The sequence below is a fragment of the Schistocerca piceifrons genome, chromosome 1 (genome assembly GCF_021461385.2).
Source record: "Schistocerca piceifrons isolate TAMUIC-IGC-003096 chromosome 1, iqSchPice1.1, whole genome shotgun sequence".
NCBI classification, from domain to species: Eukaryota; Metazoa; Arthropoda; class Insecta; order Orthoptera; family Acrididae; genus Schistocerca; species Schistocerca piceifrons.
The window spans coordinates 646,293,274-646,312,596 of record NC_060138.1 but is presented as its reverse complement, the minus strand read 5'-3'; the positions used below and the strand labels follow the sequence as shown (position 1 = coordinate 646,312,596).

Here is a 19,323-nt window from a genome sequence, read left to right as displayed (position 1 = left end):
TATGATGATCAATATAGAAAACATTTATTCTAGAATATTTGCCTTGGTGCATAAATAAAATCTATAGGTACTCTCTGCTACAGAGTTAGCCAGTTGTTCTATAGCAAATACGAGAAAAATGGACAGAATTCTTGGATATTGCCCTAATCCACATTATGCCCTGAAGCTGAAGCACCAAACACATGCACAAATGAATAAAAATCATTTCTTTGCCACTCAAACTTATTACTAAACCTGTTACTGTAGTTTCCAGTGAGAATCTTAAAGAACTTTTTTCCCTTTGTACAGTCATGATGGCATGTAATTTTCTTTACAAAAATGAATCTTAATCAGTATCTGGTAATCAAAAAGGAAGATGAAAACAGCAACATGAGACCACAGTAAAACATTGAACACCTACGGGTGCTCACCACATGTCCTGAACACACAGATAGCTCAGTGGCAGTGTACACTGGAGTTGTGCATAAACAACTGTCCCCTGGGGACAAGGGTAGTAGTGTGCTCTTAATGCATCTATATCAATTAAATGATTGTTGAAAAAGTGTAATGTTTGCTTGCAGACTCTTCCTCCTTGCCTAGATTTTATAAGTGGGTTTCTTATGTCAGAGCAAACATCTTCAGCAGGCTTCCATTAGACAAAAAAAAAAAAAAAAAAAAAAAAAAGGAAATTGGAATAAATATGGATGAAAATTAACATCTACAAATAATATTATTATATAGAGATTGTTACACATGATTCAAATCAAGGAATCTAATAATTAAAACAAACAATTTTTGACAAAATACTTTAACTGGATAGATAAAAGAAATCTACTCACCAAACAGCTGTAGAGCGCACACATAAGGTCCTACTCTGAATCCCATGTCACTTTCATTGATGTTGATCTCGTCCTCACTGAAAGCCAGCTACACACTTCTGTCCAAGCCTAGGCATTCAAGGCAAATGTATTTGTTCGGATGCAGACTCTTTACAGCAATATGCCACCATTCTCACCTCAGCCTTCACTGGATGTAATTACCCTACAAGCCTAGCACAAAAGCAGATTTCCCAAGCCATTACACCCAATCCTGGTACTGCGGATCTCTCCAAAAAAACAACTTCGGAGCACACTATTGATCACTCAGTATTATCCTGGTGTAGAATGTATTAATCAGCTACTTCAAGAAGGCCATAGCTTCCTAAAATCATGCCCTGAAATGAGATCCATTTTGTCTTAGATTTTGCCCATCACACATAGAAGAGCTTTTTGTCACCCTCCCAATCTCTGCAATATTCTTGTCAGACACTATGCTCCTTCTGCACCCATCTCCATATACTATGGCTCCTGTCCCTGCTGCAAGACTTGCCCTATGCAGCCTCCTATCACCATGTATACCAGCCCAGTAACTGGCAAAACAAATACTATCGAAGGGAGAGCCACCTGTGAAACGACATGTCTTAATACCAGCTGTTATGTAAACACTGTTTGGCGGCACAACTACCACCAAGTTATCAATTGGGATGAGAGGGCACAGGCAGAGGGTGTATACTGGCAACATGCAATATCTTGTTGCACAGCATGCTCTATAATGTGACAATCGTGACCTCATTGCCTGTTTCACCACGTGCCCCATCTAGATTCTTCCCCCATACACCAGTTTCTCAGAACTCCACATGTGGGAACTAGCACTACAATATTTCCTTGTTCTCACCACCCACCTGGCCTTAATTTACATTAATTTCTTCCATCTCAGCACAGTAACTACTCTATTCATCACTCCATTTTAGTTTATTACATCTTTCATTGTCTTACCTGCCTATTTTTCACCACCACCTCCCACCTCTGTTACGTACAATGCACTTAGCTTTTCACTCTTATTAACTCATGCATATTACCCAGTCTTCCATCGTTAACCCCTCAGGTTTTCAAATCTCGTCTGATGCAGTCCCCAACAATCAGTCTTTCATTCTCATCCCATCTGGTAAGTCTCCCCGGACCTGCAGTTCTGGGTGACTTTTCTGAAATCTCCCCCTCTTCCTTCACCCTGAATGAGCCATTGGCTCCAAAAGCTTTCCTAATTGTAACCTTCTGTGTGTGGTGCTGCTGCTGCTTGGTGAGTAGATTTTTTATCGGTCCAATTAAATCAAAGAATCTGCTAGACTATTTGGGGGAAAAAAATCATTTTACACACATTCACATGAAAAGCAAAGTGTCAGCAGATAAGGATTATATGGCATGTTTGATTAAGAAAACCTTATTTTATGTTAGTAGGTGCTTAGGGGGAAAAAGAAAACAAAAATTACAACTATATTTGTATTTCAGATGCGCCGTGGCCTAGACGAAACTGTTCGAAAGGTCTTGAAGGTGGCTGCTGAAGGTGATGTAACAAGTGTAGTGAGACTGGAAAGAACAAAGCATTCATTGACGAGAACAAACATGCATTGTTACAAACGTCTAGTTACAAAATTCTCAGACATGTGCTTCAAGCTCTCAGAGGTAAGACTTCAGTTATGTACTATTAATGTTGGTATTCAGACTTCATCTCAGTGCTTTGTTGTTGTGATCCATCCTGTGCAATCATCATCATCACACAACCTACAACCATTTGAGTGAGCTTATTATAAAGAAGCTTTAGTCTCCCTCTACAATTTTTACCCTTATCTATCGATCCCTTCTTTCAGTTGAGCTGTACCATAAATTCCTAATTTGTTATTCGAACTACCCATTTAATCTGAAGCATTCTTCTGTAGCACCACATTTCAAAAGCTTCAACTCTCTAGTGCTATTTTGTCTAAAACTGACATGGTGAGACTGTGGCTGTGTACAATTAATGTAGGTTAATTCTTATGAAGAAGAAAACAGCAACCAGCCACTATTAATACTGCTATTTATTTAGGTAAATAGTGCCGTTACCGGATTTGAACTGGCAAGTTCATCATCAGACGGCTGTTGCACATGATTTTCAAGATACACTTTACATTATCATCCGTTTTCAATTTTTGTTATTCCACTGTGGCGAAGTATTTTTGGTGTGTTGTTGCCGTCGAAAATTCCGCGCAATTTTGTTGTGAAATTGCATTGTATTTTCGAATATTCCTAAACATATCCAGCACTTATGTAATTTGTACATCACCATATTGTGCAAAGCACCAACACACACACACACACACACACACACACACACACACACACACACACACACACACACACACACACACAAAGAATTTGCCACATGTGAAGTTATCACAAAGATTGCAGATTTGTGTTTACAAACACAAATCTGCAATCTTTGTGATAACTTCACATGTGGCAAATTCTTTTTGGTGTGTGGCCTTGCATGTTCCTCGAATCTAAATTGATCTTCCCCTAGGTTGGCTTCTACAGTTTTTATCACACTTCTATAAATATTTAATGTCAGTATTTTGCAGCCACGAGTTATCAAACTGGTAGTTCAATAGTATTCACATCCAAAAGCACCTACCTTTTTTAGCAACTGGAATTATTTCTTTTTTCTTAAAAACTGAAGGCATTTTGTTGTGGCTGGCTCTCGCAGTAATTCTGAGGGAATGTCAACTCCAGGGGCCTTATTTTCACTTAGGTCTTTCACTGCTCTATCATATATCTCCCATCTCATTTTCTACTGATTCCTCTTTCTGTATTACGTCCATGGTAATTCCTGTTATAAGCTTGTCAACACAGGGTGTATCAAAAGGTATGAAACTTATTTTCGATAACTTTTTGTTTGCATGGTAGTGTCTGAAATGTGGAAGACATAGGCAGTTTGGATGAGACACAGATGACTCCTGTTGCTGCTCATATTCATGCCAAAAGATCTTGTGGTAACTTTACAGGTGTAGTGTAAACCAAGGTTTTCATGTACCCCTACAAATAAAAATCCAGTAGGGTCAAGTGTCCATGTCCAATCCATCTGTTGCCCAAGGTGTAATTCAAGTGACCAAGTACCACATTGGCAAGGTGTGCTTGGAGCATCATCCTGCTGGAATGGCAAATTGCCAAAAGCACCTCATCCAACACTCCAGGTAAGACCTCTTGCAGAAATACCAGGCAATTGGGATGTATGACATGATATGGTCATCAATGAGACCTGCACGCACATTGACAACAGAGTGACATTGGTTACCTCGAATATGCAGCTTGTGAGGATTTTCTTCCATCCAAATATGGCTGTTTCCAGTGTTGAACATGCTGTCCATGATACAGGTGCATTCATCAGAAAACAGGATACTGGCAAAAATTGACACAATGAGGAAAGTCATGAGCCTGGAGTTTGTTGGTATGAAGGTGCTCATTGTGCAGAACATGCCTCCCTGTCATAGTTTACACCCATGGTGTGCGCTACCGCTTGAGTGCTTGTAGAAGGTACTCTGCAAAACGCTGACGTACAGCTTCTTCAAACTCTGGTGTTTGGCAGGTCTGCAAGCATCCAGTGTGGTGACTGTTATGACATGAGCTGCCCATTTTACATAAATGCCTCCCCAGTCCTGCAAACATGGTGTGGGGTGGATGACGCCTGTTGGGGTAATGTTCTTCATGGAGTTGGCAAGCCTGTCTTGTATTCCTTTGGGCTACCCTGTTAACAAGAAGCACGTTCATGTACTCTACAGTTATGCACATGACTGTCATTATTAATTCCTGTTTATGATAGCCCCACAAGTGACTAAAATTTACGCACAGTATGAAAAAAAAAAGGCTCTGAGCACTATGGGACCAAACTAACCTAAGGACATCACACACATCCATGCCCAAGGTAGGATTCGAACCTGCGACCGTAGCGGTCACGCGGTTCCAGACTGTAGCGCCTAGAACCGCTTGGCCACTCTGGCTGGCACACAGAGTGTGTGTGTGTGTGTGTGTGTGTGTAAAATGTAACAAATTAGCAGTGCCACTGGTAAATACACAAACTACACAGTATACACACAATGCCTTCTGTTGCTTGCTTTACCTACAGTTCCTTTTCAGAGACCATAGTGCATCAACAATGTCAGAGCAATTGCAACTTGCATTGTCTTTTTTACTTCTTCCCTAGCTTGTGTGGACCAAACTCTGACATCCTCCTCCACATTCCAGAGACACTAGCACACAAACAATAGAAGTCTATTAGCACAATATGCTCATGTGGTACTTGTCTACCAACCACCACACCTTGTAACATACCTTTTGATACATCTGTATATTCCTTCCACTCTATGCTTAGTACTGGCTTGCCATCTAAGCTCTCGATATTCATACAGGTGCTTTTCTTTTTTGCAAAAATCTCTCTAATTTTCGTATAAAAGCTTTTACCTTTCCCATAGTTATGTATGCTTCTACAGCCTTGATTTTGTCCACTAGCCTTTTTTTAGACATCTGTATTCCCTTCATTTATTGCATTCTTATATTTTCTCCTTTTGTCATTTGAATTCAATACATCTTGAGTTACTCAGGGACTCCTACTAGGCCTCCTCTTTTTACCTATTTGATCATCTGCTGCCTTAACTATATCCTCTCTCAAAGCTATCCATTTGTCTTCTATTGCATTCTTTCCCCTGCTTCAGTCCTGTGTTCCTTCTGAAACTCTGAATAACCTCTCGTTCCTTCAGTTCATTGAGGTTTTACCTCCTTCATTTACTACCTTTTTTGCAATTTCTTTATTTTTAATCTGCTGTTCCTAACCAACAAATTGTGGTCAGAGCCCACATCTGGTTTCAAAAGTAAATTTTCAAAAGACTGAATACGTATGCATTGTAGAAAGTATAGGAAAGAACAGTAGGTGGCCAGCACACTGAGGCATGTAAAAAATTTAAATATTTGGGTCGCATACTATCAGTAGACAGAAAAGTAATTGGGAAATATAGCAATGAGTAGCCCATGGAAAAACAGCAATCATGAAGCTAAACCCTCTGTTATTGTCTTATAAGATAAGTTGTTAAGTGAAGAAGATGCTCTATGAAAGTATTGTAGAGCCTGTAATAACTTACATATGAGAATGCTAGGAGCTTACTGGGAAAACTAAAAACAAACAAAATTGTTGAAATGAACCACCTCAGATCATCATGTAGAATACCTCAGTGAGACAACATAAGAAATACAGTAATTAGGGAAATGACCCAGACTCAAGAAAGCATAGCCCCCAGGGGACCCACAGATCTTTTGTGATGCGCACAAAGTCTGAGTTATTGCAGCCTTTCTTCTCTCCCAAGCTGCATTCCCTTTCCCATACCCACTGCTCCCCCCCCCCCCCCTTCCTCCGTTGTTTTCCTTTCTGACAATCCAGCTATTCCTTTAGGTCTTGTGTGGTGTTTTCAACTCCTTTTTTCTCTGGCTTGTTCTGGTCCCCTTGGGGTTAGATCTCCCTTTCTAAATTGGTTCCATAATGTAATCCATTTTTGGGAAGGACTCTCCTCCTCCCCCCCCCCCTCCCTTCCTTCCTGCTTCCTCACCGAAACACCCCCCCCCCACCACCACCACCACCACCCTGGCTAGATCACCAGCATGGTAGCCAGTCCATGTGGTGAGGCTGTTATGTACCTGTCTGACCGAGCTCCCTGGCAATACCAGGATCACACTTGTGGTATATGAGCTGTCACTGCCTCATGTATGCCTAGGAGTGGTTGCTCCTCTTCTTGGGGCATGGGAATTCCCGGCAATGATCGCCATGCCAGGCGCCACTGGTACCCAAGGGTTGAGCCCCTGATTGGAGTGGTGGTACCATGGCAGACTTGAAGTATGCTAAGCTCCATACGTCTGGCCAATATTCTGTGGCTGTCTCTTCAGACAGGAGTAGTTCTCTCTCTACTCCTATTTTTTCTTCCTCAGCCTTCCCCTCGTTGGCCATTCCCTGGGAGAAGGGCTAGGCCTACTGGTGGAGAACACTTATTGGTTCCCCTTCCGAACAAACGACCAGCACATCGGCCACCGTATCCTGTGTGAGCTATGATGACACTGGAGTTTTCACAGATAACATTGGAGGTACACCTTAGTGCTCTCTGAACAGTAGTGTGTGGAATGCTGGTGCAACTTTATGAATGCTGACTTCATCATGCAGAGATGAACCCGCAGTAGTCTCCACTTCTTCCTAAACTCTCCGAGCAGCAGTACCACTTGGGTCTGGTTAAACAACCATTGGCTTCAAACTTTGTTTCACTTTCTTCACAGGATTTTACCCATTCAAATACCCCTCTTATGGTGATTAGGATCATAAAGCTGCAAAGCTGATTTTCCATTATGGTAGTAAAGCCTAACAATGATTGTTAAGGTTTTATTGAAACCAAAAAGGAGTGCAAAAACTATGTTATTTCAGGAATATGTGTCAATTTTTTACCTCTACCTACATTATTCTTTGAATTCATGCATTTTCAAATGTCAATGGACTTCTAGGTTCCACAGTTTTTGTGTAAGTAGAATAATGTTGGAATGGTATTAATTATATTAGCTATAAACCCTACATTATATTACAGATGAGGTCCTTCAGTAGTTTATTAATTTGTGATTTGAATCAGCTTTAATGCCATGCCGTTAGTTGTGCATCTCCATTACATTATTTGTTTCCTATCTGCCATATTGAGTAAGGAAAGTTCTTGCAGAAAGTAAATACTTCAGGAGTAAAGATCACTCACTGAATAAGGATTCCCCCCCTTCCGGCACCCTGGTGCACCTACAATGTAAGTGCAGGTGTGTGTGTTATATATAAAGGATTTCCCCCCCCCCCCCCCCCCCAAAAAGCTAGTGAAGTTTTCATTCTTTTTTTTTGTACCTGTTGACAACTCAGTGAGAGATTCCCCCCCCCCCCCCCCCCCCCCCCTTTCATTTTTAAAGTATTTACATACAGTATACTTCTTTTATAAATGACGTGACTTGTATTTGTTTACAAAGCCAAAATTTCAGCATTTGCTTTTTATTGATTAATTTGTACTCTAATTATGGAAAGCTATAGTTTTTAATGGTTTTTTTCCCATTCTAGAATCCATATGCACTTCAGCGTGTTCCTGTATTCCTCAATGTTTGTGAAGAACAGCACCCCTCAGAAGAAGCAGTGATAAATGCCATGGAGCATGTATGCACAAGTAAAATCAAGCTGACAGGTGTTGTGTAAGCATAGCACATCTGTAAGGAGATGGCCCAGGGCAGCACATAAATAGTAGTATACTAGTGCTGTTAACTAAATTTACTTACAGATATGCATGTAATTTTTCTGATCAGTTTTCTATGTGTGCTTACATCATCCAATTTTTGTATCAGAGTTTCTAGGATTGAAGTGTGAAACATCTGAAATATATTTTATTAATTTGTTACTAGAAAGGTGTACTTTTTGTATGAAGTAATAAAAATTCATACTGTTGTTGGATCAGTTACTCAATTTTGTGTGTGTTTTTGGGGAGGAAGGTTCATAAGAAGTTTGTCACACAAACATATATTTCATTGAAACTTAAATGGTATGCCTCTACCCCTCTGTACCAATATCATCATGACATGGAACTCTCATGATCAATTCTTAATAGTATTTTGGCTTGCTTGTTTCACTGTGACCTGTTTGTCCACCAGTGGTAGCTGCTGTGTAGGAACACAAGAGCATGTGAGCACCCTAACTTTTGGCAGGTTGCTGGTTGATTTTTCATTGAATGCTTTCAATCATACGTAGACCTGGTGAAATGAAATATATGGCACCTAAATCTACTGCAGTATTCTAAATTGCTATTCCTCTAGCCTCCATGAAACTTGGCATCAGGGATGTGAGCACATCTTCAGTAGCTCTTGCCTATGCACAACTGGCATGACTTAATTGCCTTAAGGATCAAATTCATGCAGACTTGATAAACAATATGCACAGCTAGCTCCAACCACTAACCTACAAATTAACGTCAATGCCACTAGGTGGTAGAACATTGCAGCAGACTTTTATTGCCATTCACTAGGGGGTAGCACACTCCTCAGTTATGCCAAATCATTAACTTTATAATAAAACTAGATCCGGTGTGGGTATTTGTATCATTTATACTGATTAAAAAAACTATTCTGTGCATTTCTGAATGAATTACATTATGTTTTGGATTTTACCATATAGCAACCCACTTGTATTCTCAAGAGGAGAATCCACAAGTTTAGTGGATTTCTTCTACACTTAGTCACGTGATCAAACATTACTGCTTTAATTTTATCATCTCAACGAACGGCAGTTTGTTTTTGAAGTTGGTTGTTCACTGTGCGGGAATTGACTTTCATGTGCAGTGTCAATATGAACTATTTTAAATGCTAACAGAAAAGTTAATTTCCAGGGAAAGTTAGTTGTAAAGGAACTAAGGCCTCCCAAGAACAAACCTGTTTATTGAGAAAGTGACAAAACCAAGTGGTTGGCTGTGCGCAATGTAGAATATCTGACTTTTCAGCCCAGAAGTTAATTTGTGGAGCAATATAGATGTAAGGAATATTGTAAATTCCTCTGAAAAAATTAAAAAGTGCAAAAACTTCCACTTGCACAAAAATGCGAAATGGAAAGCAGCGAAACTTCAATCTTACCCTAAACTGTACCTACTTATGTACAATATTCCACAAAACAATTATTTTTTTAGTCAAGTTATGCATATTATTATTCGCAGTAGATGCAGTTTTGTAAATTTGTTCATAAACATAACTGTTATACAGCAGATGTTATTTCACGCTCTAAATTTATCTGAATCTAAAAGTTTGTGAACACTAAAAATGTATAACACAAAACCCTCTTGAGCTCACAGAAACTTGACTGTGGCAGTGAACATTTTAAATGAACCTAACACAGTTCACCCTTGAAACATTGGTCACTGCACAATTTGAGAAAAGTATGACATATGCATCTAACCCTTACGATCATATGGGCTAAGATATTAAATTTTCTATACACGAATATTGTTGACAAGGGAACCTGTAAGTAAGGCATTTGGAGATGTTAATAAGTAATAAAGTGCTGGTACCTTCAAATGTTTGTTGCATTAATATTCAGTTTTACATCTCAAATGGAGGTGAAAATTAAAATGGAACTGCCATCAAACACGTGCAGCATTGCTGAATCACCAAGCTGATGAAGAATCTGGTAGGTGTCCCCAGGAGGGAGGGCGAGGGGTGGGGGGAAGCCTGGGCTCATTGTCCAGACGGTCACAGCAGCAGTGTTGAGAAAGTACAAAATATTTTCCAAATTAATTTGACTGATACCAGTGCTAAGAATAAACCATTAATATAAACTGTACACAGATTATAATTTATCGAACACAAGCCAATTAGAAAACTGCCAGACGTGTAATAATCTTCAACTATTTGAAGTACCACAACACCAGAGTGAACATAAAGGCAATGCCGAAAAATCTTGCCTGAGGGAAATTAACTGAACGGATGACAATATTGACAGGAGTCAGTGTGTGCTAGGATCTATGAAAACTAGACCTGTAATTGTAAAGTTTGTTCATTTAGGAAAAGATGTGAAGCCTTCAAAGTGAAGGAATTCATGAAGTCAGGTTTGACACTGTGTGTGCTTCTAAAAGACTGAAAATTTTGAACAATGCAGTCTCCACATTGTGTAGACAAGGGATGGCAGGATAATAGTGAGCACAGAAACTGGCAAAACATCGGCCAACAGAGAAAATGAACTGATAAGTCCCACACACCTTGATTCCCGAAGAAAAACGACATGCAGAGGCCTGTCACAGCTTGATTGAAATGCACATCATGGACAATTCGTCTCTAGGAAAAAAAAAATCATAATAGGTGATAAGACTTTGTGTTATCAATAAGAACCATGCAGAAATTCACATGAGTCAAGGCTTCGATGACATAACCAATGTGGCTCGAGTTGAACATCATCCCAAAAGAGGACATTTGAGAACATTCTGTGCATTGTACTGAACTGGTGAGGGGGAGGGGGGCTATGTACAACACCAGAAGCTTTGAAATCATAGTCTTAACTTTTCCCTATTGTTTATTAATCTAGCCTCAAAAAGTGTTGGATGATGGAGTAGACATCTGTGGAATACTTCTATTGGAGACTTGGCTAGAGATGAGCACTTTCTGAAGCTACAAAAAGAAAGACTGCTATGTCTTACTAAGGCACAATAAGCCTAACACACAAGGGGTTGGAGCAGGGCACATACACACACTGATATATTACCTAATATGCAACACACTTCCAACAGTAATGAAGACAAGTAAGTCTGTTATGTTTATTACCTTCAAATTACTTAATGGAAAGCACCTAATTTGTGTCCTTGACGTATCACTAAAGGTAGGCCAGAAGGCCAGTTCCAAAAATGCCCTTTCAAGTCTTGAATTGGCATACCAACATACAATTATTACTGGCACAGGTGTCGACTCCATGGGGCCTGAGCCCCTCAAAAATTTAAGAAAATTATTAGTTATATTATGCTTCATAAAACCATAAAATTATATTGGAATTTTTTATTTTTCTTCTTTTACAATTATTGCCTTTTAAAATACATTCAGTAATGAGTTAAAACAAATAATTATTACGGTAGTAAGCAGGTTAACTGAAAACGAGTGGTGTGCATCATGATAGTGTTATGGTGCTGTGGGTACACTTAGAATTTGTCCCGGTGCGCGAACCTTCGGGTAAAGTCTGGTGTCGGTGGGCGAGCGCCGCAGCTGCAGTGACATCAAAAGGACTGGAGCAGAAGCGCGTGGAACCCTCCACCTTGCATCACCTTGACGCTTCAAGACATTACAATGACTGGCTATATAAAGCCCACCCCGAGTCATTTAGTGTGGATACTTTTGTTCAGTGCATGCTGCCGATGTGTTTAGTGTTCCAACTTGAGTGTCTAGAGGACTATTTTATTCATTTACTTTAGTCACTTAGTGTATTGTGAATTAAGTTTGCAATGGACAAATTTGTTACCAAAAAGGAACACTTGGAAGTTGTTGATACTGCAAGTCAACCTCCAACAATTATTGTCATCAATTGCTTTGTCGTCTTCAGGCGAGAACCATTCACAGCCGAAACATGGACAATCATTTCAGAAGTCTTGGTTGATCAAATATACATGGCTAGAATATGAAGCATCTACAGAAAAAGTTTTTTGCAAAACTTGCAAAGAGGCAGATGCTCAAAATCTTTTACAATTTTCTTCAAAAAGAAGATGCATTTACTTCCATACGGTTTTCTAACTGGAAAAAGGCTTTGGAAAAAATTCTGTCTTCACAAAAATATTTTTATGCATAAAGGTGTTCTGAAACTAAATTCTATCACCAACCGAAGTGTGGCCTCCCAACCGAATGAACAGGTAGATAGCTATATGAAGAAAGGCCGTTTAGCTCTTGAGACAATTTTTAGTACCGTGCAATTTCTATGCTGACAAGGACTAGCTTTTCTATTATGGTTAAAGAAACAAGTGATTCTTCGATTCACGAACAAGTGTCATTTTGTATTTGTACTGTCAATGATTCCTTCATCATCAACGAAGACTTTATTGGCTTATACAAGACCCCCAACACTGAATCAAAAACGCTGTTTGGTATTTTAAAAGACGTTTTTGCTCATCTTAATTTGTCAATGGATAAATTAAGAGGACAGTGCTATGATGGTGCCTCGAATATGAGAGGTAAGTTCAAAGGACTAAAAAAGTTAGTTTTGGATATACAACCAAAAGCACATTATGAGCACTGCACTGCTCACAGTTTACACTTGGCAGTTGTAGACAGTTACTGCCCTCTTACGACTATGAGGGATATTATGCTTTAGCCCAATAAACACCGTAAGGGAATCCAGCAAAAGGATGGGACTTTTCAGAAGCATAAACTGTGAGAGCGCCAATGATCAAGCTGGTCTACGACCCCTTTGCCCAACTCGATGAACTATGCGAGCTTCTAGTATCTTGAGAATATTGAAAAAGTTTGAAGAACTTCTAGAGTTTTTTGAAACACTTTCTGCAGAGGACAAAACCGAGGCAGGTTACAAATGTGCAGGCTACCTTGAGTCAATGTTATGATTCAAGACATTTCTTTTTACATCTTTATTGCCATGCAATCAACCCAGTAGAGGATGTCAATGAAAAATTCAGTGCCCTCATCTAAATCTTGCTGATCTGGAAAAAAAAATATATGAGGGCTTGATTTGTATATTGAACAGAAGGCGTGGGAATTGTGTTTAAAAGAAAAACCTTCACAAGTTGATGATCCTTCACTTCCTCGGAATCAAAATATACTAAAGAAGTATTAAAACAAGCCAGCTCACCGCACACTTTCAAAACCCCAAAGGAATACTACAAAGCTATTTACATTGAAGTTCGTGAAACGGTGCAATCTTGCATTACTGAGTGATTTGCTTCAACTGGACTCACACAGGTCATTGCAGTTGAACAAGAGTGCTTGTTTTAGTAAACAGAGGTGAAACAAATTTGGAAAAATCAAATGAGATTTTCAAAAATGACCTAGACATCAATAGACTGTGCTTACACTTGAATAGCTGATATTGCTAATAAAAAAATAACTGGTCTTAAAAACATGCGTGACATAAGAAAGTACATTACACAAGAGCCTGCAGTTGGAGAAATGTTATGTGAAGTAGTGAATTGCATTAAGCATCTCCAAGTAGTTCCAATAATGACAGCAACAGCAGAACAGTCATTTAGCGCCCTAAGATGTCTGACGTCATATCTCCGATCAACAATGGGACAGAAGCGATTGAACAACTTGGCTGTTCTTCATGCCCACCGAGATGTTTTGGATATCCGACCAGTCATCAATGACTTCATATTCAGTAATCCAGTCAGACAGTCAACATTTGCACCTTTCTAAAGACACTCTAGCCCCAATAATGGCATTTAGAGCAATATTAAAAATCTTTATAAAATAGAGAAATACATACATAATGTTAAATTTTCAGTTTCGAAATATTAGTACTGTATTACTATAGTATTGTATTAGTTATTTTCAAATACTTAAATATTTTTAGGGTGTAAGACCCAATTAAAACCTGCTATTTATATACTTTTTGACTGAAAGTATTAGGCATAGTGTATTAACTTTATTAACTGTATTGAAGCATTAACTTCGAGATATTGTTTTTATTTAATGAACACTGAGCCTTATTCAAAGTAAGCTTAAATTAGCTATCTCACTTATTAATCAAAGTGCTATTACTGTGCGACAGCAATATTTTGTTTTATTCTTTTAATGATAGTTTAGGATTTATTTAAATATAATTTCAATCTTTTCAGAGCTATATATTCACTGCTCTGTAATAGTCTATGAGCATGATTATTACTATAAATTCAATTTGCTTTTTACAAAAATGCCATGCATGTTTATGTTTTGTTTCTTTTTTCAAAGCCAAAAAATGTGTCAGGCTTGTCAAGTTATCGAGTCCAGTTTTCGGGGTTCTAATGTTGATCATATGACTCTAAAATTCTTAAAAAACTTTAAAACTCACTATTTTTCATCTGAAATTTAGAAAATTTCCCAGGGCAAGACCCCCAGTATGCCCCCCCCCCCCAATATTTTTTATAAGTTGGCACCCCTAATTACTGGTGACCCTTAACATGAATCTTCTGTACAACAAACCCTTTGCTGTTGAATTCAAGCACATACTTTCTTCTTTAAGCATGATGTTACTTTATCTAGTACCTATTCATCATGTAGACAATAATCACAGACACACAGATATCTTTGCAATGAAATCTCCAGAGTAACTCGTTATGATCCAGTATTGCTCGCTAGAATGCCCAAGAAACAAACCATGATTACTTACTACAGAGACTGACAGAAAGTAGATTGTTGGGGAGATGACTTCATTTTCTTCGTAGACATAAGTGACAAACTTAGTCAACTGTGCAACATACATGTTTGCTCAGACCAGGAAAGTGAAAAGAAAATCTGCACTTTGACTAATGGACGAACTACAACAACTCATGAATATCTCAGATGCTGCATGTCAAGTATACACACCTGAAAATTGTTTTGCTTACAAGCATAAGAGAGACAGTCAACTGTGAGAAATTGTAAACTAGAGTGCTCACAGAGTAACTGACAAGGTGACCCAGGTATAGACAAGTAGAAGTTGCAGCTGATTGTCACAATCGAGAAACTAAACCAATATTTTTCCAAAAGCCACCACCGATCTGCAGTCAAAACCGACTTACTGATTATTTCAAGGGGGTAAATAGCAGACCCACACAAATTCTTTATTAAGCATGTTATGGAAAATACTATCAAAATGTCCATAACCTATACCAATCACACCACCTTGCACATAGGAACTATAGCACAAAAAATCAAAATCATTGACCAGCATCTGCACATCTTCAAACACTCTTAGATTGCATTTTCCTATTAGCTACTACGAGGCATATTAGAGAAGTGCCTTTTATGCACAGAAATATATTATTAGCAAAATCTTTTACATGGAGTTTTAGTTTCTTATAATCCAACTTCACTTTTCCATATAATCACCTTCCAGTTCAATGAACTTTTATTAATATTGCACTAGCTTTTTCTGCACCTCTCCACAAAAGTTCTTGGGGAGTTGAATCCATTGACAATTAAAGTCCTGAGTTAATCACGTTCAATCCATTGGCTATCAAGCCAGCGTATCAACTGCAGGAAGAGGTAACAGTCAATGGGTGACAGGTTGGAACTGTATGGTGATTGGTCAATACGTTCCCTACAGAGACGTGGTGTCTTATCCTTCGCATGTTGGTAGCAACGTGTGTGCATATGTTCATTCATTCATTCACATAAATGCGCAACTACATTACAACGGTTCTTCTCAGGACCAATCCACCAGATATCTGGCTCATAACATTCGAATTTTACAGCTTACAATGGAAGGGCTTAGCTGAAATAAATCTCAACATCTTTCTCGTATGCTTCTTGGAAACTGTGGATATGGCAGAGATTCAAGAGACACACATTGATGCTGAGGAGAGCCTATATTCGTGAGAATGTGTAGCTGGTAATGAAGTCCTGGGAGCTATATATCAGATTGAGGGCTGTGCTATGCATATATGCAGTAATATTGAGAATATGCTAATGACCTACAATAAATTGTTACTGCAGGAGGCTAGAGGAAAATGAAAAGGCAGGAAAAAAAAAGTTTCAGTATAATCACATCTAAGGGAGGAGCAAAGTACCAGTTATTTGCATTGCATTAATTTATCTTGAAAATATTGAGTCTATATATATAAAGGGCAGCAGTCTACAAAAAGGTATGTATTAATATTTGTCATGAAAAATATCAGTCCAAACAAAACTTGGCTGCAACTCATAGGATTGGAAATGTGTTGATCATCAGTCCCGTGGCTTTTATCCTCCTGCCAAATTCACACCTGTAAAGAAAAAGTTATGAATAATATTGATTTCAAACTATCACAAGCACTTATGAAATTAATATCTTCATGAAAAGTTAAACAGCTTCTATGGCGAAAGAATATGACGATGTTACCTTTTTTGTCAGTACCAATGAAGAACAATTCTGCTAACTTTTTTCCTCATTCTTACAAATTATGACTTTAACTAGGAAAAAATATATGGGATGTTAGATAGAAGAAGAAAGGTACTAGATCTACAACTTTGCTTCCGCCATTTTTTTATGAAGTTCGGGGCATTATTGTGAAAAACTCACCAAAAAATTATGATTCATAGTATTGCCCATCACTAGCCACTACATTCTCCCATCTTTCGGATAGCATACGAATCCTGTGGCAGAAGAACTGGGCGTCTTTTGTCGGGATCCATGAATCGATTCCATTTTGCACTTTAGCCAGACTGTATGCGACTGATCGAAAAAGGTGGTAGTCAGAAAGGGAGCAACATACGGAGAATACAGCGGGAGGGACAGGACTTCTCATTTTAACGTTTCCATGTATATTTTGACGGAGTTTGTGACACGGGGTCGAGAAATGACCTGCTGCAAAATTACCTTTACCTGTCTATCGCTGTATTGTGGCCATTTGTGTTTCAGTGCTGGGCTCGAACGCATCAATTGCTTTCGATAATGATGTCCTGTGAATGTCTTCATCTGTTTCAGTAGCTGCAAACATGTTCTGTCTTCCACTGCCATGCTGGTCTTTGACATCAAAATCACCGTTCTTAAGGCATTGAAAACTTTCTCTGCACGTTCTTCCACTAATAGTTCCATCACCATTGGTCTTACCCAGCATTTTAAGAGCCACAGCCACAGATTTCTTCATGTTAAAGCAGAAAATTTGAAACTTCCCACAGATGGAGAAAAATGGGTACATAAGCTGACATACTTAATTGAGAATAACCTTATGATGCCAGCAAATCGACTAATATCTTTATGACATTATGTTTACAGATGCCTAAGCTTATTGTATTACACCTATTACAAACCACCTGAACACCACTAGCTGCTACTGCTGTAGCAAAGTTGTAGACCTAATATTACAAGATCGTACATATGTCTGCATTTTGGTGATGCTATTCCAAATGGCAATAGTTGAAGTAGATATGACTGGCAATAGCAAGAAAAGCATTTCTGAAAAAGAGAAATTTGTTAACACTGAATATAAATTTAATTGTTAGGAAACCTTTCCTCAGGTATTTGTCTGGAGTGCAGCCTTGTGTGGAAGTGTAATGTGTATGATAAACAGTTTGGACAACAAGTGAACAGAAGTTTTCAAAATGTAATGCTAAAGAAGAATGCAAATGATCAGAAGTCTAGATGGAATAACTAATTAGGAGATACTGAATGAAATTGGAGGAAAAGAAAATTTATGACCAACTTGACTAAAATATGTGCTTGATTGATAGACACATCATGATCATGAAGGAATGGTCAATGTGGTAAAGGAGGGAAGTGTGGGAGGAGTCCAAGGCTTGATTGCAGCAAACAGGTTCAAACAGATGAAGGCTCCAGCAGCCATGCAGAGATGGAGAGGCTTGCACAGGATAGATTAGCATAGAGAGCTGCATCAAAGTAGTCTTTGAGCTAAAGATTACAACAGCAAACCCCAGCATAATCTCTCTGTGTAACTTTGAATGTGAAGGTGAACAATAGTCACAAAAGATGTTTTAATCATCATCCCCGTAACAATAGTGGGCAGTATGCTATCCAAGCACGCAGCATGGGCTGATACAGTTTCAACTGGCTGCTAGTCATTCCCAGTATCTTCCAAACTCCAAAGAGGAAGTCCTATTATGCTGCTAGATTAGTACTTCTGCTAGAAATGATAGTGGAGAATTCACAGGCATGCTACTATGATTACATATCTGCATTTCTACTCTTTAGTGAAGTACAGCTTGCGATGGATATTTGACGCAAGTTCAAACAGCGTTTGCTTACTCCAGTTAGTGGTGCACAGCTCACAAAAAGAAGGGCAACAGTATCAAATCCCAACTATCGCACAGTTTTCACTATTATGTTCACTATAGGGCATTCTCTGTTAAAACAGTGGAATTGTATCATCCCACATCCATAATATACTTAGCAGTCCACATTTTATGGCCCTTTCAGATTTTTTTTCTCGACAACAATGTCTATAATATAATAGATGGTTCAGACACAGTAGCTTATCCTACATATTTCATTTATGCAGCACTTACCACGCTGTTTACATGAAAAAATGTTCAAGATGCATTTTGCCAATTATGTGTATAGTGATGACTCTTTGCATTATCTCTCTATTAAGAGTTTCTTTCACCTCATACTGTCTTATATGGATCGCTGTTGCTCAATAAGAGCACAACACACTTGATAAAATGTCTCTTTCATTTATGAAAACAATTGTAGAAAATGTACCCTTTCATGACATAGCACAATGGTCACTCAGTGGCACTACTTAATAAAAAATATCTTCATTGCCTTGCATTCAACTTTTCCTTTGGAATTCATGAGACACAAACATAAAACCTGTCACTGATGCAATAAATAAATTTTGCTTAGATTCCATAAGTGGAAATATAAAGAATTAATGTTTTAGCTTTAAGCTTGACATTGAAATTCCCAGTTATTTGCTTTGAGAGGTCACGATTTATTTTTCTTTCACACGTAATTACTTAAACCTAACTTTGGCAGTATGTTGCACGGAGCACAACTGAACAATGAGAAGGTGATCACAAGCACAACAAAATATGCAAGATGGGTAACTCACCAAATGGATAGGTGGATAGGTATGAAGCTTATTTCGCTTCCTGTTTCAAGAGTATTATGTAGACTAAATAAGAATCATAAAATAACACAGGTATTTAATAACAGTTGACTGTGGTATTATCAGCGGAATATGACTGCATATTTAAAATAAAGGTTATCATCATGGAATCACAGAAACAATGTTTGCAATAATGAGTGGAGGAAAGAAAAAGGAGACGGAGGAGGAGGAGGTCAGGTTCTTTTAAATCTATTTGT

General features: G+C 38.5%; 2 protein-coding genes across 2 annotated transcripts in view; one reads left to right on the top strand and one right to left on the bottom strand.

Moving 5' to 3' along the window:
* Nucleotides 1-8,337, top strand: part of LOC124805126 (legumain-like) — a 165,625-nt gene extending 157,288 nt beyond the window's left edge. The window contains exons 11-12 of the mRNA XM_047265586.1: nucleotides 2,304-2,477; nucleotides 7,942-8,337. Coding sequence (XP_047121542.1) covers nucleotides 2,304-2,477; nucleotides 7,942-8,073 — 306 coding nt within the window. The 3' untranslated portion in view covers nucleotides 8,074-8,337. The remainder of the gene's footprint in view (nucleotides 1-2,303; nucleotides 2,478-7,941) is intronic.
* Nucleotides 8,338-16,093: 7,756 nt separating this feature from the next.
* The window catches only part of LOC124805102 (transmembrane protein 203-like), a 48,696-nt gene continuing 45,466 nt past the window's right edge, over nucleotides 16,094-19,323 (bottom strand). The window contains exon 4 of the mRNA XM_047265574.1: nucleotides 16,094-16,282. The gene's annotated coding sequence lies outside the window, so the exon portion shown is untranslated. The remainder of the gene's footprint in view (nucleotides 16,283-19,323) is intronic.